General features: G+C 45.2%; 1 protein-coding gene across 1 annotated transcript; it reads left to right on the top strand.

Moving 5' to 3' along the window:
- Window positions 1-15,244: 15,244 nt before the first annotated feature.
- Window positions 15,245-19,042, top strand: LOC308327297 (polyamine-transporting ATPase 13A3-like; the record flags this gene model as incomplete). The annotated part of the gene is made up of 1 exon (XM_080780610.1): window positions 15,245-19,042. One exon carries the CDS (start codon window positions 15,245-15,247, stop codon window positions 19,040-19,042), a length of 3,798 nt encoding a protein of 1,265 aa, XP_080636736.1.
- Between the last annotated feature and the right edge of the window lie 1,942 nt (window positions 19,043-20,984).

A 20,984-nucleotide genomic window follows, 5' to 3' on the forward strand; every position in this document is an offset into this window, starting at 1 on the left:
AGCTTGTAGAACTGCTATTTTTGTTTTTATCGTGAAAACGTGGCGCAGATCTTTGAATATAAAGTATATTCTTTCACGGCAAAAGTTGTTAACTCATATCTTTGGAAAAGAAAAAAGAAAAAAACTGTGAAAACGCGTGCAAATCTTTGAATAGATATTCCTTAACGTTTTTTAACGCAAATCTGCGCTTCTGGGGGGAGAGGGGTCCTAGAACAACATATTTTCAGATGGGGGGTTGGAGGCCAATTACATTGCATTTTTGGGGTCCTTGACATGAGCACCACTGACTAGAAACATACATTTTTTTCAGAAAGCTGTCATGATTTATAGAAGACATTTGTAGAATCAAGTTCCCAGGTCTTAATGGGTTAAGAAGAAAAGAAAAGAAAAAATATGGCGGTGTAAACATACATCGACACAGACACATGCACTCACTCACGCACAGACACACATGCACGCACACATGCCCACGCACACGTGCGTACACACTGGTGAGTGCTGGAGATATAGACAGACATGGTGTGTAGGCTACATACATGAAAGCTATACATACACATAGGCTATATGCACGCCCACACACACACACACACACACACACACACACACACACACACACACACACACACACACACACATGCACACACAAACACAGTTGTATACATATAGGTGTATTCAGGCTAAGTAAGTCAAAGAGGCTTACGTTTTCGGGCTACTTATCGGTTATTGTGTACTGTATATGCATCACAGCAAGGCTTCAAGATAACTTTCTTTGTTAATTAGTTATTTTTTTATTGATTGATTTATTATTGTGTTAATTAATTCATTGATTAATTTCTTAATGCAATGTATTAGGTTCAGGTCACAGACAGTACATTATATCGGGATCACTTCTAGTCAGACATAACCTATTTTCTTAACATTTAACAAACAATACCAAAACAAACAAAACAATACAAAAAGAAAAAAGAAAGAAACATTAAAGGTATACAGTGCCCAACACACCTCTTCACACCACCGACAACATTAAAGGTGCAGTGCCCAACACACATCTTCACACCACCAACAACATTAAAGGTACAGTGCCCAACACACCTCTTCACACCACCGACAACATTAAAGGTGCAGTGCCCAACACACATCTTCACACCACCGACAACATTAAAGGTGCAGTGCCCAACACACCTCTTCACACCACCGACAACATTAAAGGTGCAGTGCCCAACACACCTCTTCACACCACCGACAACATTAAAGGTGCAGTGCCCAACACACATCTTCACACCACCGACAACATTAAAGGTGCAGTGCCCAACACACCTCTTCACACCACCGACAACATTAAAGGTACAGTGCCCAACACACCTCTTCACACCACCGACAACATTAAAGGCACAGTGCCCAACACACCTCTTCACACCGACAACAGAGTATTCATCCTAGAAGTAGCAACTACATTTATGAGTGGTTGCCAAACCTTTACAAAGCCTTGATAGTTGTCATGTATATGACATATAATGTAAGCTTTTCTAAGGGTATAAATAAATATTCATTTATTTATTTAATTATTTATGTATGTGTTTATTCATTTATTTATTTGTTTGTTTCCAAAGAGAAAGTGCTCCTACAGTGGCAAGTTACAGTAATACCATCTTTACTTTGCTTGGCGTCTTTTAGATACAGTACGTAAACGTAGAGGTAACCTACGCGATATTATCTGTACATCATTGGAGGAGAAAAAAATAAAGAACACGTTGGTATCCCACCTGTTCAGTAAGAACCTGGAGAGACCACTATAAGTGATATCGTTTGGGTTATTTTCCTTAGCAACTTTTGAAAAATAATATAAACATTTCGTTTTAACCAAAATATTTCACTTAGAGCATAATGAGATAATGTTAATTCATGCATACTAAGGTTGTAGGACTGTGTCCTGCTACGTTTGGAGGAGGAGACGATGGAGTAAAAAGTAAACCTCAGACATGTGGAGATGTGAAAGTGATCATTGTTTATATCTCTGCCAAAACTCTCTCTCTCTTTCTCTCTCTCTCTCTTTCTCGGGCCACGGCTTATTTCTCCGGCTGAAGAATCAAATGTTGCCGTTGTTTCCGTATATTGTAAAATATTCCATTTGTTGTCAAGAGTGCTTTTCTGAGATATCGTGCTGTTGTTAGTTGATTATGTAGTGAGGGAAAAAAACCAAAACGTGGTGTAATTTATTAGTGTGTAGCTAACCCCCGACTTGTCCTAGGTTTGAACTTAAAATAAAAGAAGCTGTGACCTGTATGGTGTGTGTCTGTTACTATGACCTGTTTGGAGTGTGTGTCTGTTACTATGACCTGTATGGAGTGTGTCTATTGCTATTTTTTTTTTGCTATCTGTGTGACCCCCAATTTATATTGTAAAATCAATGTTAATTTAACTCTGAGAGTGTACAAATGGAACTATACCTAACGGGTCCGTTTGGTTCCATTTAGTCACTCTCAATAAGGGTCTCCCCGGAACTCCCTCAAGGACCCCTGGGGGTCCCCGGATCCCACTTTGGGAACCAACGACTTAAAGTGCACAATCATGTCCCACGACCATATAGTCCTGAGAGTCTGTGTTGATTTTGACAGCACATTTTGATTAGATTGTTGTTGAGTATTTAGAAGGAATTCTCATTTAGTCATATTTTAGTCACCTGAAAAGTAGCTCTCTCTCTCTCTCTCTCTCTCTCTCTCATATTTGCTGATTCTCTTTGTAAAGTTTGTATAGTGTTTTTTGGGTCCCAGATGAAATATTACAGGATTATGCTGTGCTAGACAGTACATCGCAGGATTATGTGGTAGCCTACTAATGGGTACTTAAATTGTGCATGCGGACGGGAGCGGTCAGTCCAAATTTAACTACAGACCCTCGGAAATGTTAAACTACTCCGAATGCAGGATTAGGAAAACCAAGGCACACCAAAGGGCACGTCAAAATCTCAAGATTCCTTCCTCCCATGTGCATCTATAACAGTGGTGTAAAGGCTCAGACATACTCCAGTTTTTGGTGATAAGTTATCACCGTTTTAGGTGATAGCTTATCACCTAAAACGGTGATAAGAGTTGAGGCCATCATACTCGCGGTGATGTCCTTAAGGATTGACCCCGCACATTGCTGTTCCTTGGAGCGGTTACACCACTCAAAAAAAAAGCACAAATAAAAAGTACGTCATGATGACATCACAGGTTAATCTCTATTCCTTGAGCTTTTGGGGCCTGTGGCTCCTCGGCTATGAGTACTTTTTCCACCACTCCGCTGGGGGACTGTACGCACTGTAACATAACTTGCCTGGGGCTGGACGGGACTACAAAGGATCGTATGAGAATAGAATTAGCTGTCTCCCCTCATTAGCGGTTGCTCAACTGATCCGCCAGCTGTCTGTAACCCCCCCCGCCCGCCACGGGACGCTGAAGAGACGTCTGAACACCATGACCTTACGGCGAGACAGGGGTTGGGGGGGCGGTAGACAGGCATACTGTAGCATACTAATGTGACTGTTAGAATCTAACAGTTATAGATGACAGCAGGAAGACAGAGACCAGGCCATGGCGGCGGCGGTGCATATTATACGCCATCTTCTACAAAATTAGGAAATATACAACAGACTGGGAGACATTTTCTTAACAGTTTGACTGCGGGATTAAAAAAAAACATCGCAATCCCCATTTGACTGCCTAGAATCAAAGGTTAATATTGAAGAGCTAGGCCCTAGATCTTCATTAACCTTTGAAGAACCAGAGCCTGCCGACGTCATCGCTAACCGTGTCATGAAAATCCGCCTTAAAATGGTGTGATCCTTTTGTCGTCGTGTTGAAAAAGAATCCAAACTGACGATCAATAACAGAAGAGAGCAGGACAGAGATCAATAACAGAAGAGAGCAGGACAGAGATCAATAACAGAAGAGAGCAGGACAGAGATCAATAACAGAAGAGAGCAGGACAGAGATCAATAACAGAAGAGAGCAGGACAGAGATCAATAACAGAAGAGAGCAGGACAGAGCCATCCCATTGCGAGCCGCCATTGGAATGCATTGGGCCTCAATTTCCCCAGAAGCCTCAGCAAGCTAGTGCGACAGTCGTTTTTAAACCGGTGACGTCACCCGAACGCGTCACCTATCACACACTCTGTCCGATGGAAACCCTGTAAGTCTGAAGACGTATTCCAAACTAATCAAATGAAAGATGCAAACTTTGAACAGGCATATAGTCTCTATTAACCCAACAAGATATTAATTGTTATAGCTAATGCCGTGGTTATTGTGAGAAAAAAAAAGAGGTAAAAAATGAACAAAAGATTAGAATGTGACTATTAGGCCCGGACTAATAAGCATTAGTCCTAGACATGCACTATACTCTAGTAGTCTAGACGTATATCAAACTTGGGGTTGTTGACATGAACAAAGGGGGAGTAGAGCCGCTGGCCTAGCGGTTAAGGAGCATACACATAGGCTCTGACAGAGAGCGGCGGGTTCGAGTCCCAAGCATGACGACCTTATTGCTGTGTCAATCAATCAATCAATCAATTAATCAACAAAGGCAGAGAGGCCAAATAAATATATATTACATAAAGTACAAGTTGATAATCCTTGTTTTATATGACTTGATTCTTAGAGTGAGCTTAGTGAAGTGCCAAGCCTTGTAAGCCCTGAAAACCTGCTCTTTGTGCTGTGGTTGGTGGTGGGAAAAGTACCCCATTGTTTTACTTAAGTAAAAGTATCAATTCTGCAACGTAAAATTGGTAAGTAAAGGTCCGGAGTTCAAAATGTACTTGAGTAAAAGTACAATAGTATTTGGCATAATATAAATGTACTTACTGTAAAGTACCAAAAGTAAAAGTATGCAGTCTGCAGAATGTCCCATTTCAAATATTCAGTACAGTACTTAAGTGTTAAATGTACTTAGTACATTAGTACTTAGTACTTAGTATACTGGCAGTGGTTATACCTGCAGTCGTGTCCTCGACCTGCTTTTTGTTCTTCTTTTTTTAAAGACTTTTAAAGCCCTGATAAGAGAGAATTAAGGGAGACAATTGACAGTCCCCGGCTTAATCTTCTCCGTGGTTCTCTAATTATATTATATCGGCAAATAGCTTTCAGCTGAATAATTCCCACAAAGTTCCCCCAGAGCAGGATATATGACCTGTTGACGGGAGAGCCACTGATTGTTGCAGTATTGCTGATTCTGGAGGGGAGGGGGTTTGAGGGGAGGGGAGGGGATGGGATGGTACCCTGCATCATGGCCCGGGTTACCCTGTTTCACGGGTTACCCTGGCCTGCAGCACAGGTTATTCACGGGTTATTCAAAACAGTTCGGTTCTAGATGCTATGCTAGATCTGCACAACAAGATGGAGTCACTATACTGTGCTGGTCCGGATTTATCCTTTAAGTGGTCAGATGGGTGGGCCACACATGCTTTTCAGTGTGCCTGCAGCTATAACCAGAAAATGCTGGGAATATCTGGACTAGTTGGATTTCAGATGGAGTCGCTATACTGTACATGAAAGAGCAGAGACGGAGGGCTCGGATCTAGGCGTGTGTTTAACGTACATCCTGGATAATCCCCCCCGCTGTGACAGCTAGTGCACTGCTCAGTGTCAGCACTACACACACACACGCACGCACGCACGCGCACACACACACGCGCACTGTTGAGTGTCAGCACTATGAGAGGTCTACACAACCACCGCTAAATATAAGTGACGTATGACCACAGATTATCCCTTTTGGCCTAGATTCAGAACACACAAGCGAGCACACACACACACACACACGCACGCACACACATTTGTATTCCTATATCAGCATTTATTCTTTTACAATCCTTTGACATTTTTAACCATAACCCTGAAGCTACAAGCGCACAACACAATGCATTTTACATGACAGGAAAATGGTCTTCACAATGTCTGTTTCTCAATTTATATATACTATAATACCTGTGGATTTAAGTTGAGTTCCATCGGGCCAGAATATTTACCAATCCTAAATTTTTATCAGACATTCCTCCTGGCAACTATAAATCAATGTTCCAATTGTGCTCAATGCAGCTACCCATTTCAACACATTGGGACACAGTATTTCTTCTTTACGATATCGAGGCATGGAGAAAGTTGAGACACACACCCCTGGCGGCGATCATAATCATCTTGTACTTCAATGTGAAGCTTTATTACATGACGCTGTGGTTCTTCACGGCCAAAATGGAATTGCTTTGTTTTTTAAAAAAAAAATTCTTAATTTGCTTTTGTGTTTGTTACTCTTTGTGCTATTGATTTTGTCCTTATATGACATAATAGGATTATAATTTTGTGCTGCAATTGCTGTACCTTAATATTTATCATTTTATGGTTGCTTTGAGATGTTTTTGCAATATTGTGATGCATTTTGGTTAGCAGTTAATTATTCATTTCTCTGCACCACTGTGCCACCCTACCCTCGACTTCCCTATAATTGTATCTCTACAATTGTGCCTTAGTGTTACGACTGAGTACAGAGGACCCATGGAAGCGACAGCAGACAGAACAAGTAAACTTAGAAGGATGTATTAACGAAACAGAGGAACTTCCATAAATGGGAAAATGTAGGCAGATAAATAACAGGACTTTTAGAAAGCAAATACAGGTCAGACACGCTCGACAGGGAACTACGAAATAACAAGAACATATGGCAAACACAGGGCTTAAATAGACACAGGGTAACAGGGCACAGGTGAACTCAACCGATAATCAACACTGGGATAGGCTGGGGGACTAAAAGGACACAGGTGGAAACACTGACAAATCACAAGGTTAGACAAGGCAGGTAAACAGTAACTAGGAAGACAGGAACCACTAGGAACAATACTACAAAATAAGATACACAAACCAAGGCAACAACAGAGTAACAGAAAACCAAACAGAACAGGAGCACGTGACATGACCAATACAGAACATATACTGAAATGCCAGAAACACACACACACACACACACACACACACACACAGTGGTTCCCAAACCTTTCAGAGTGTGACCCACAACAGAAATTAGTGAGCTTGTACATTTTCACTACATCTTAAATATTTGTTCTAATTTATGGAATTTCTTAGATTTTTTCTTTCATTTCTTCATGACATTACTGAAGAAAATAAATCTTTGGATCTTTTTTTATTATTTCATGAACAGTTTTGCTGTTCTTTTGGGAATGTTTTTTGAAAATGTTTCGAAATAATAATTCAAAACCAAATGTAGGAAAAGAATCACCCACAAATGGGTTCCAATGGGTCTGACTCACAGATGGTCTGTGACATCATGTCACATCAGCACACTGTATAGCCATCCTTCATCTGCCTTTGCAATGCATATAATATAATATTAATATTGCCCCAGGAAGATTTAGGCCGTTTCCACACCCACAGTTCGCTTAGTTAGAAGGTCAAGGACCAAGGACCAAATATTAGCATTTTGATTTTGGTCCGTTTGATGCTCACACTGGACTTTGTAAAGCTACCAAATATGTAAACAAATGACAGCGAATCAAATAGTGAAAAAAAGAAAAGAGGTCGCATCGCAGGCTTCGTCATAACTTTGCGTGGTGGCGGCGGCGCATGCTTAAAATAAACAGATCTACAAGCGTACATCGTATACCATACCGTACATACTGTAACGATCCCAGGAACAGGAGGCAGAGACGTGGTTACCATTACCAACGATAAAGATCCCTCTTTATTCCTTTTAGAACACTCATATAATAACAACAACAGCATTTATATTCCTCATACTAGAAGTGCACTCTCAACCTAACTACCCGGCACTCACTCACTCTTCAAGTCCCACCCCCAAGACAGTCTTATTGGCTGCAGCCATAGCTGGCCGCTACACTACCATTCCGTGTACGCGCGGGCTCTTTAAAGGGCTTTGGTTTCCCCGCCCCCCCCCCCCCCCCCCCCCACACACACACACACACGCACACGCACAACCCTGCTCTACACTGACGAGTGTTTGTCTGACTCAAACTCCTTCGTGTTTGTTAGTAAATAAACAAGTTAAAACGTACCAACTTCCACCTCATGGAAGATGAGCAGAGTTGTCAATGTTGTCAGGGAGTGGAAACTACCCAGAGACATGACGGTGACAGCAGGAGGAGAAGTTTAATTATCGTCCATGGAAAAAAAGGGAGTCCAGACCATTCCCCAAGAGACCAGGTGCGTTAGCTTACCTAGCTACTACCTACAGTTACCGGTAATTAGCTGCTTTAGCATTCATGGTTAATAGCGGTGAATTGTTTGTTTGTGTGTAATGTCATGTCACTAATTATATTTACAAAAAGTAAAATGAAAGAACTATAGTCAGGATATAAAGCATTGTTTGTGTGCTGTGCCTGTGAAGTGAATAATATTGTGTTTGTTTGCTGTTCATCATATCCCCCATTTAGGCCTCAAAAACCTCATTAAGTATAACATAATGTTTAAAACACCAAAAGGGGTTCCCGGCCGCCCCAAAATGTCTTAATGCCCTATACTTCTTCATACAAGACTGTCACACTAAAGTATGAGAATAGGCATTTCTACAAGCTATGTGCAAATGGTTTTTTTTTAAATACTAAAATAACAATAACTGAACAAGTAGATTCAACTATAATTATTATTATAAGTCAATGTCAAACAATTTACAGTAATAAAACCATACAATGTAAAAAAAAAATACTCTACTATATTCATAGTATATTCATGAAAAAATAGCATGTTTTTGTTGAGTGTCCTTGTTTTTTTAAGGTGCTATATAAATTCAAGTTATTATTATTTATGATATATGAACCCCTAATTGCTCCTGATGTGCAGGTTGGTGCCTTGCATGGTTTCCGCCGGCATCTGTGTATGAATGTATGTGTGAATGTGTGAATGTAATGCACAATCTATGTAAGGCGCTATATAAATGCACCATTTACCATTCATGATGTCCGCTCTCCTACAGTATATAGCTGTGAATGCTGGACCCTGAAGCCTGCTCTACCGTCCCTGGCCCCACTGTGCTACACCAGAATGCTACGTGCAGTGCTAAACATCAACCAGGATGAACACGTTACCAACATGCATCTATCTGTATGGAGTGATACCGAGGGTGGGTGAGAGAAGATGGCCTCCAGGAGGAGGAGAATGAGGCTGGTCGGTGCCATTGACACTGGGATTAAACACACACACACACACACACACACACACACACACACACACACACACACACACACACACACACACACATTCATACACTGATTGCGGCGGAAGCCATGCAAGGTGCCAACCTGCACATCGGGAGCAATTTTGCCCAAGGACCTGCTCTACCTCCTGAGCCACAGTCGCCACAGTCGGGATGTCTGGAGGATGGAGAGGACTGGAGACCCCGCTGGAGGGCTCATCTGAGGACCAACTAAAAGAGGACTGCTCTATCTCTCTCTATCCATTGGTGGGTTCCAAACTTTGACCCTGCTGGCCGCCATCCCTTCTTCTACAACTGAAGTAGAAGACAGCTCAAGGTACGGAGCTTTTTCCCTTATTTGCTGCTGCTGCTTGTGTTGTAAGCAAATGAAGCTGTGTGTACACTTCAAGCTGTTGCTGTCATTTTAGGACGCAATGATTGGGTGGCAATTAATGAATTAATGTTCAGTCAGTGACTGTTTGTGTCTCTGGGATTGGATGCTGCAGTCTGTGTTGTGTTGTGTTTCTGCTCTGGGATTGGACGCTGCAGTCTGTGTTGTGTCTGCTCTGGGATTGGGTGGATGCTGCAGTCTGTGTTGTGTCTGCTTTGGGATTGGGTGGATGCTGCAGTCTGTGTTGTGTCTGCTCTGGGATTGGGTGGATGCTGCAGTCTGTGTTGTGTCTGCTCTGGGATTGGGTGGATGCTGCAGTCTGTGTTGTGTTGTGTTTACCACTGAACAAACTGAGTTGTTGTAACAGAGAATAGTATTATCATGTGGATCTTGGCCACTTCAATTAGCCTTTTAAGTTTTAAGTTCAAGCTAGAGGTTTTGGGCTTTCACATGACGACAGCCATCATTTAAAAATGAAGACTGATGTTCATCTACACTACAGTTAGTAGATAGTTAGTTAGTGTTACTAAGTGTGCGGCTGCTGTGTTGTGGGTGTGTTGAAGATTGTGTGTTGTGACGGCTATTGTTTAATGACTGGCTTGACGGCAAAACTTATCTCTATGTACTGGTCAATTCCTGTCCTTATCATGGAGAGAAAGTGTGGGTACCTGAGGAATAAAAAATAACATACAAAAAATAGCGGCAATACAAAATGCCATCCTACAATATTTAATACAACAATTACGTTTCGAAATACATTTTCCTTTTTAAATATGCTTTATTTAAATTATTCATGGCACTCGTATTACATTGAGTTTGGCAGTACAGTAGTAAGGAATTGCAATACACACACAGAGTGTTGGTATCAGTTTTTCTGTCTTGAGTCCAGGGTTCTGTCTTTTCAGTTCAGTTACTATTTGTATGAAGACCACCTCTCCAGAGATGGCCCTCCTGATCACTCCTGGTGTTCCAGATCTTATTGACCACAGTGCAAACCACAGCCCAATAGAAGTCTTGTTCCATAGCAGACATGTTTTTCATCAAAGACTCCATACAATACTGCATTATAAGTAACGTTAATGTTAAAAACCGATCTGTGGCATTTCCCCCCATACATCTCTAGACCTCTGACAGTCCACTAGCAGGTTCTCTATGGTTTCATCTGGGTTACAGTTTGCATCCGGGCATTTAACAGTTTTTACAAAACAACTCCAAAACAACTCCATTTGACCACCTCCCTTAATGACATCCCTCTTTTTTATGGATATACTTTTACTACCAATGTTCTTTAAACATACCTGTTTTTGTTCTTCATCAAGATTTCTTTTTTTCCTAACTTGTATATATAATGCCATTATAAGCTCATTTAAAGGCAATTTGTTTAATTTATAAGACATGTTCAATTTTCTCTCAGTTCATCATTTTGTTTTTCAGTGTGAAAGCAAAATACATTACACTTTAACCCATTTTGTTATACGTTAGCTATTGAAAAATAGCAGTTCTACAAGCTCATAGCTTGTAGAACTGCTATTTTTCAACTAGCAACTTAATGCAAGTGGATGGAAGGAGACTGGTGTCTTCTCTATTCATATATACTCTAAGGCCCCTATCATTAAAAAAAACATCTAATTGATGCTGCTACCGACCATACATTTTATATCACCATGATTACATCAAATAAAAAAGAAAGAAAAACAACAAAGACAAAAGAACAAGAGCTCAACAAGAGAACAAACAAAACAACACTGAGGGAACAAAATAACACTTATATCTAACCTTCTAATTCATATTTCATCATGTTTTCCTGTTTAAACACTTTCTTAAACTGCAACACTGTTGCACAACTCTTCAACTCCTGGTTTTGTGAATTCCATAATTTTATACCTGCAACAGAAGTGCACATTTGTTATTGCGAACGCAGTGAGCACTAACTATGAGACCTAGCAGAACATGTCTACATGTCTGTCTGTCACCAGAGGGCGCGGCTGTATCACACAAAAAACACACACACACACACACACACACACACACACACACACACACACAAAAACAACCCAGCTGCGTTCGCGTCCCGCGTTTGCGCGTCTTACTTGTAGTGTTTAGTATTTGTCAATGGTTCTCAAACTATTTCATGTATTTGGCCACCCATGGCCACCCATCTGAAAATAATATATTGTTCCAGGGACCTCCCGCAGAAGCAAAGATATGCACGTGTTAAAAATGTTTGCTGTGAAAGAAAATTAGTTATATTCAAAGATTTGCACACGTTCTACAAGCTCATAGTGCGGCACCCGGTGCAGCACTATGAGCTTGTGTAGATCCTATTCTCAATAACTAAAGTTTAAAATAAATACACAGATGCGTCCCAGGTTTTAATGTCTTAACTGCAGGTTTCCTATACGGTAATGCTGCTTCTCTTCCTATTTCTAAAGGACAGACGCGCATATATTCTATTAAATATTTTTCAGCTAAAAAGCCAGGACATATGGCTGGGTAACACTGTGAAAGATTATAAGATATAACTCTTATAGTCAAGCATGCAAGCCGCGCCAGATCGAATGACTTATTCATTGGTCGTCGTGATTCATGGGAAATGTGTGGGTTTTTGTCGAATGTGGGTCAAGTCAAGTCAGGCCTTGGTGTGGTGAGATGGCCTTCAGTTCCATTCACACATACAGTAGGCATGTATCCTGACTGTATGTACAGACCTTCAGTTCCATTCACACATACAGTAGGCATGTATCCTGACTGTATGTACAGACCTTCAGTTCCATTCACACATACAGTATAAGGCATGTATCCTGACTGTATGTACAGACCTTCAGTTCCATTCACACACAGGCTGTGAATGTATCTGACTGTATATGATTGTTTGTGAAAGTATAACCTCCACATTTTTTTGTAGCTTTTTTCTCTTTTAGAACCATGTCCTATAAAAACCTATTTTGGTTACAGTGCTATAATCAGAAGAATCAGAATATCTTTATTGTCATTGTACGAGACAACGAAATTGAATTGCAAACCAGCTCAGTGCATTTAAAACAAAAGACATAATACTCTATATAAAACACAAAATACAAACATTTAACGCATATTATTGCACAGTAAGTCCTTTTAGTTCATAAAGTGTCGAGTGTCAGAGTTCATAATATATGTGGATCTCTTGCCTTTGAAAATATTGAAAAGGCTCACGTTAGAAAAACACGCACTCGGCTGGTGCAGAAATATCATCTTAATGCTGTGTGTGTGTGTATGGCATGTATTTGTGTAGTGCGTGTGCGTGTGCGCGCGTGTGTATCTTGTCTTCATCATTTTAGGCTGATGGTTCATGGTTGTGAATATTGCCCACCATAACAAACGGTCCTATATTTATGTCTAGGGGACATGAGCACAGGGGACGGTGGGGGGGTGTCTGGCATTCTAAACACCTAACATGGAAAGCAGTATGAATCTCACCGTGCACTCTGAAGGTGACATCATTTATAGATTTTAAGATTTAACTTTTTACTGTTAAAGCTGTAAATGGTCAGGCTCCCCAGTATGTCTCCTACATGCTGGTTCACGTCACTCTTCCACCAAATATACCAGATCTTAATGCAGGGAGCTTGAAGATCGACTATTCTCAGCGAAGATATTAAGTGTGTATAGTGCATGAGAATATACGGTCATCTTAGGACGCAGTATTTCAGTATTTCAGTATTTCCGAAACGCATCACACATCAACACAGCCTTTTTTACCACTAATGAACAAAATGAAACACAGGAAATAGAAAAGCCAGTGAATGTGTTGCAAGACCTTCCCGTGCCTTCGTCTCTGTGTCAAATCCTGTCTGCTCAAAATGCCCTGGAGCTACACTGTACTGTCAAGGGTTGCCCCAAGTTCCGGACGCTGGCCAGAGCTGCGTGCCGGAGCATCTTTACGTCTGTCTACCCACAATGTTACTGAATTCAGCACACGTCAACAAACGTGAGTGGAACAAAGGATCAAACCGTTGGCTTGACAGCTGCGTCAGTGGGAATGAATATAAAAGCAAACTGTGAGCTATATACGGTATGTATGCTGGTGAATGTGATCTGTGGCCTGTCAGACCGAAACAGACAGACTGCATACTTGTCAGAACCCCCCCCCCCCCCCTTATATGTGAACTTTTAAAAGCCCCCCATTCTCTCCTAACTCCATTCTCTCCTCTCCCTAATTACTGGGTAATTTCACTGTGTAATTTTGGCCTCCCATCTTGCTCGTTACACATAATAGGTGGGTGGTAGAAGGTCTCTCTGGGGCACATAACAAAAAGTAGGTGTTCTTTTTTTATGTCTCCCTGCGCAGAGGTGGAAGCTGTACTCAGGTCTGTTACTTAAAGTGAAATAAAGGTTTATTATGTATCCGTTATAAAGGTACTGTTTAAAGGTATATACCATAGGCCTGGGCCATGGCTCAGTGGTCCAGGCACCGTGGCTGGTGATCCAGTCTGGCAGTGTGCCGCGGGTTCTTCTCCCGATCCCGACGGCCTCTACTGCGTGTCCTTCCCCCCCCCTGCATCTCTCTGCCACAAAAAAAAACATTAAAAGTATACCATATATTGTTGCAATCAATATATACTTACAGTACTAAAGTAGCTAAAGCTTTGACCACTCAATTCATAATAATTAACATTCCAATGTTGGAGCTCTGGCTCATGGACTAAGAACCAAAATGAACTGAACCGGTTCCTATTGGGAAAGTCTGGTGAAATACCCATTGATTTTAATGCGAACTGCAGCGTTTTCCTTAAATTGGCTCCATTTCCAGTGGTGGATCCTTAGACCGCCTGGTCTGAGATCAGTGGTGGATCCTTAGACCGCCTGGTCTGAGATCAGTGGTGGATCCTTAGACCGCCTGGTCTGAGATCAGTGGTGGATCCTTTAGACCGCCTGGTCTGAGATCAGTGGTGGATCCTTAGACCGCCTGGTCTGAGATCAGTGGTGGATCCTTAGACCGCCTGGTCTGAGATCAGTGGTGGATCCTTAGAACGCCTGGTCTGAGATCAAGGACATTCATATTTGGGCATCACTAGCACGGAACTACATATTTGGGCACTTGCGTAATTGGGAAGTCTGACGATCGGAACTCCATATTTGGGCAATCGTAGTGATGACATGGGTGTGGAAACAGCTAAAAAGACATCTGGATATATTTTATGTTGAATAACAGCTGTATTTGTCTCATTACAGCCTTAATTATGATGTGATCTTCACCGTGTGAAGATGTTTGTTCTGGGGTCAAGGTTTGTGTGATCCATCCATCCACCATCTTCAAATGCTACACGCAAACTGAAGTTTCCTTTTTCCGAAAATAGATTTTTGAATCAATTTCTTTAATTTCCATTTCTGCTAAGCAGCAAGCTAGACATGTGTTGACTTAATCGATTTAAAGTAGAATTTATTTTTGCGTGACTGCAAAGACGAGGAAGGAAGTGGGGGTGCATAGACGGAACATCGTCTGTAGTTTCTTCGCATTTTCAGGGCGGAAGCATTTGAAAACTGTTTGAACCAACAGTCGAAAAGACTATACTTCCTAAAGTGAGTGAGTCGTCAACAGAAGGCATTAAAGACTATACTTCCTAAAGTGAGTGACTCGTCAACAGAAGGCCATTGGGTCAAACAAACACGCCTGCAGCATGGAGAGAGAAGACCTGAAGGTCCTCAACCAGGGAGCCGAGGACGAGATGGTGCTGCAGAGTTACCGCCTGTGCCGCTGGCGTCTGGCGCTGGTGGGCCTCGGGGTGCTGTGCACCGGGGGGGCCTTGCTGCTGCCGCTCTACTGGATGCCCGAGTGGTGCGCCAAGGCCACGTGCAGCCGCACCACCGCCCGCCACGCCAACGTGGTGCTGCTGCGCTCCACCGACGAGTTCCGTCGCTGGTTCCTGGCCAGGGTGCGAGTGATGCTGGCGCCCAGCAGGAACCCTTACCACGGCCTGGAGGAGGAGGAGGAGGAGAGCCAGATCACCTCCCTCCCATTCTCCTCCAACCCCACAGACTGCCCTCCGCTGGCTGACGCACGCACCCCTCACCCTATGGACAGCAGATCGGCTCGGGGCCCCAACGGGTGCTCTGCCAGCCGCCAGCCTGCCCGCGTCTGTTATTTTACGCTCCACAGCAAGAAGTACTTTTGGAACGACGACCTGCAGAACTTTGAGTTCCTAACGGGACTGGAGGACCTGGGGCTGTGCTTCTCCAGCCTCCACTCGGAGCACGGCGCAGGGCTGACCAGGAAGCAACAGGAGAACAGGAGACGGTTCTTTGGAGTGAATGAGATTTCGGTGAAAGTGCCGTCCATTTTCAAGCTGCTCGTGAAAGAGGTCCTCAACCCTTTTTACATCTTCCAGCTCTTCAGCGTGATCCTGTGGGCTTCCGATGAGTATTACTACTATGCCGCGGCCATTTCCATCATGTCGCTCATATCCATAACCACCTCGCTGTACACCATAAAAAAGCAATATATCATGCTTCAAGCTATGGTGGCAGCTCACAATAACGTCTGCGTGTCCGTATGCCGGGCCAACGGCGGGATGGAGCACGCCATGGCCACAGACCTGGTCCCCGGTGACATCATGGTCATACCCAGCAACGGGACCGTCGTGCCCTGCGACGCCGTGTTGGTCAGTGGCACCTGCATCGTCAACGAGAGCATGCTCACCGGGGAAAGCGTTCCGGTCACAAAGACCAACTTGCCCAACCCGTCACGGGGGGAGGGGGGGGACCAGGTCTATCAAACCAAAGGGCACACCAGACACACTCTCTTCTGTGGCACGCAAGTCATCCAGACTCGCTACTACGCCGGAGACCTGGTCAAGGCCGTGGTGGTCCGTACGGGTTTCAGTACGGCCAAGGGCCGACTGGTGCGCTCCATCCTCTACCCGAAGCCCACGGACTTCAAGCTTTACCGTGACGCCTACCTCTTCCTGCTGTGCCTGGTGGCCGTGGCCGCCATCGGTTTCGTCTACACCGTCGCCCTCAGCGTCTGGAACGGGGTTCCGGCCGAGACCATCGTCATCGAGGCGCTGGACATCATCACCATCACGGTGCCGCCGGCGCTGCCCGCCGCCATGACGGCGGGCATCGTCTACGCCCAGCAGAGACTCAAGCGCGTCGGCATCTTCTGCATCAGCCCCCAGATGATCAACATCTGTGGGCAGCTTAACCTCGTCTGCTTCGACAAGACTGGAACTCTGACGGAAGACGGACTGGACCTGTTCGCTGTGCAGAGAGTCGAGAGTGGCAGTTTCCGACCGTCGGAGGAGAGCGCAGACAAGGAGAGCCTGGTGAAGTCTCGCTTTGTGGCCTGCATGGCTTCTTGCCACTCTCTCACCAAGATAGACGGGCGGCTGTCTGGAGACCCTCTCGACCTCAAGATGTTTGAAGCCACAGGCTGGATCCTGGAGGAAGCTACCGCGGAGGGGACGACACTCCACAACCACATCATGCCCACCGTGGTGCGCCCGCCCAAGCGGCTGCTACCGCCCCAACCCGTCTTGTCTCCTGAGCAAGACGAGGACATTTACACGCTGTCGTTGGCGTACGAGATCGGCATCGTCTGTCAGTTCCCCTTCTCATCTGCGCTTCAGAGGATGAGCGTGGTGGCTCGCCTGTTGGGAGACAAACGCATGGATGCATATCTGAAGGGGGCACCAGAGGTGGTGGCTGCTCTCTGCAAGAAGGAGACGGTGCCAGAAAACTTCACAGAGGTTCTGCAGCACTACACCAGGCAGGGCTTCAGGGTCATCGCCTTGGCACACCGCCGCCTGGAGTCCAAACTCACCTGGCACAAGGTGCAGAGCATCAACAGGGAGCATATTGAGACCAACATGGAGTTCCTGGGTCTGATCTTCATGCAGAACAAACTGAAGGCAGAGACACCGGGGGTTTTGCGGGATCTCCACAGAGCCAACATCCGCACCGTCATGGTCACCGGCGACAACATGCAGACAGCCATCTCGGTGGCCAGAGACTGCGGGATGATCCCTCCCCAAGACACGGTCATCATTTCCGATGCCACGCCTCCCCGAGACGGACAGAAGGCCAGCATCACCTGGCGATACGCCGACAAGCCCGGCGGTGAGGCGCCGCGGCCGGAGGAGGTGTTGATCAACCTGGAGGGGGTGTGTCACGCAGAGCACTCTGCCGATAAGGCCCGCCGTGCTCGGCAGCAGCACCACTTCGCCATGAGCGGAAAGTCCTTCGCCGTCATCTCGCAACACTTCCCGGACCTGCTCCCGAAGCTGGTCCTGAATGGGACGGTTTTCGCCAGGATGGCCCCCGATCAGAAGACCCAGCTGGTGGAAGCTCTGCAGGGCGTGGACTACTTCGTGGGCATGTGCGGGGACGGGGCGAACGACGTGGGCGCTCTGAAGAGGGCCCACGGCGGCATCTCCCTGTCTCAGCTGGAGGCCTCCGTGGCCGCTCCCTTCACCTCCAAGTCCCCCAACATCTCCTGTGTTCCCAGCCTCATCGGGGAGGGCCGCGCCGCCCTCGTCACCTCCTTCTCCGTGTTCAAGTTCATGGCCCTCTACAGCATCATCCAGTACAGCAGCGTCACCCTGCTCTATTCCATCCTCGGTAACCTCGGCGACTTCCAGTTCCTTTTCATCGACATGGCCATCATCCTCCTCATCGCCTTCACCATGAGTCTGAACCCGGCGTGGGAGGAGCTCGTGCCGCGACCTCCCCCCTCGGGTCTGCTCTCGGTCCCCTTGCTCCTCTCGGTCCTGTCCCAGATCCTCATCTGTTTCGGCTTCCAGTTGTTGGCCTTCCTCTCCGTGCGGCGCCAGCCCTGGTACGAGGCGTGGACGCCGCTGTCCGACGCCTGCAACCTGTCGTCTCCGGCGCTGAGCTCCGAGGTGGACAAGCACAACATCCGGAACTACGAGAACACCAGCCTCTTCTACGTGTCCTCCTTCCAGTACCTGATCGTGGCCGTGGTCTTCTCCAAGGGCAAGCCCTTCAGACAGCCCAGCTACAAGAACGTGCCCTTTGTGCTGTCCGTCCTGAGCCTGTACGCGTTCCTGCTCTTCATCATGTTTCACCCGGTCGCCGCCATCGACGAGCTCCTGGACATCGTCTGTGTCCCCTTCGAATGGAGAGTCAAGCTCTTTAGCATCGTACTCGTCAACGCCACTGTGTCCGTCCTGGTGGAGATTGTTGTCTTCGACTTCGTCTTATGGAAGCTCACGTCCGGCAGAGACAGACGGGACAGCGACGGGGTGCCGCCATCTAAGGGGGGCATTGACGTGTGGGGGAACACGTGTCTATCGCGGCTATGCTGTCGTCGGCAAACGGCCCCCAAGGCCCGCTACATGCAACTAGCCCTGGAGCTCAGCGCGGACCCCGACTGGCCACCCAGATCCACCACCACCACCACCGAAGCCAAGCCGAGGCAAGAACAACGTTCCTCCTACCAAATTGTGATAGACTCCTAGGCAGGAGCAGGAGCTTTGCTTTCATGGACCCCCAGTTTGATATGAATTCGACCCCATTTGATATGATATTTGTATCTCTTGGGACCCCAATCTATACTGTACTCTCCTCAAGCACCCACCACGGGGTTCCCTGGACCTTGCATTTAGAACCACTGTGTAAATAAGGGCAGACATCACTATCAGCTATAGTGACCTCTGATGGAAGGCATTTAGAACCACTGTAGGGCAGACATCACTATTAGCTAGTGACCTCTGATGGAAGACATTTAGAACCACTGTAGGGCAGACATCACTATCAGCTATAGTGACCTCTGATGGAAGGCATTTAGAACCACTGTGTAAGGGCAGACATCACTATCAGCTATAGTGACCTCTGATGGAAGGCATTTAGAACCACTGTGTAAGGGCAGACATCACTATCAGCTATAGTGACCTCTGATGGAAGGCATTTAGAACCACTGTAGGGCAGACATCACTATTAGCTAGTGACCTCTGATGGAAGGCATTTAGAACCACTGTGTAAATAAGGGCAGACATCACTATCAGCTAGTGACCTCTGATGGAAGACATTTAGAACCACTGTGTAAATAAGGGCAGACATCACTATCAGCTAGTGACCTCTGATGGAAGGCATCACTATTAGCTAGTGACCTCTGATGGAAGGCATTTAGAACCACTGTGTAAGGGCAGACATCACTATCAGCTATAGTGACCTCTGATGGAAGGCATTTAGAACCACTGTAGGGCAGACATCACTATTAGCTAGTGACCTCTGATGGAAGACATTTAGAACCACTGTGTAAATAAGGGCAGACATCACTATTAGCTAGTGACCTCTGATGGAAGGCATCACTATTAGCTAGTGACCTCTGATGGAAGGCATTTAGAACCGGGCAGACATCACTATTAGCTAGTGACCTCTGATGGAAGGCATTTAGAACCACTGTAGGGCAGACATCACTATCAGCTATAGTGACCTCTGATGGAAGGCATTTAGAACCACTGTGTAAATAAGGGCAGACATCACTATTAGCTAGTGACCTCTGATGGAAGGCATCACTATTAGCTAGTGACCTCTGATGGAAGGCATTTAGAACCACTGTAGGGCAGACATCACTATCAGTTATAGTGACCTCTGATGGAAGGGTTTCAGAACTTTCCCATGCCAAGGATCCCCAAATAGTTGTACCCCCCTCCCCAGCAAACTGGCTTTTAAACCTTTTTTTTTTTACATTATTATTAAACAAAAGAGCATCTTCATTATGCTATTATTGTTACGAATGCAATTTAATGTAAGGCTGAGCTGCTGTGTCCATCTGCCATTTTGTTTGTGTCTTTAAAAATGTTTGGATTATTTTAAGCTAGTTTACATTACAACTCTTCACGGTTCCAAAAGTATGGACCTCTACAAGCTCGTAGCGCGCCACTCGGTGGCGCGCTATGAGCTTGTAGATCTGCTATTTTTCAATAGCTAAAGCATAACATGATGCTAACACCAAAATGGGTGCCCGGTCAGAATGGGTTAATGGTACATACCGTCACCTACTTTAGCATCTCTTTCAATATGTTCCACAACTGGGATTTCTTAGGACTTTTGATATGTTGTTGCTAACATATTTATGAAACAAAAACAGTTGAAAGCAATTCTGTTGCAGTTTTTGTTCAGGGACATTTCTCAAAATGCCTGCACTAAACCTCCAGACTGGGCCTGGGCCTGGGCCTGGGCCGTGGCTCAGTGGTCCATGGCACCTTGTCTGGTATAGCCCAAGTCTGGCAGTGTGTCGCGGGTTCGACTCTCGATCCCGACGGCCTTTACGGCATGTCACACCCCATCTCTCACTTAACCCCATTTCCTGTCAGCCTGCTGTCTGTCCCTCTATCTTAATAACCTCCAGGCTGTTTGTGACAAATACGTTTCTTGATTATTCGCTTCTTCAATTAT

This window comes from Protomyctophum bolini, assembly GCF_963924005.1.
Source record: "Protomyctophum bolini genome assembly, chromosome: 13".
Taxonomy (NCBI): Eukaryota; Metazoa; Chordata; class Actinopteri; order Myctophiformes; family Myctophidae; genus Protomyctophum; species Protomyctophum bolini.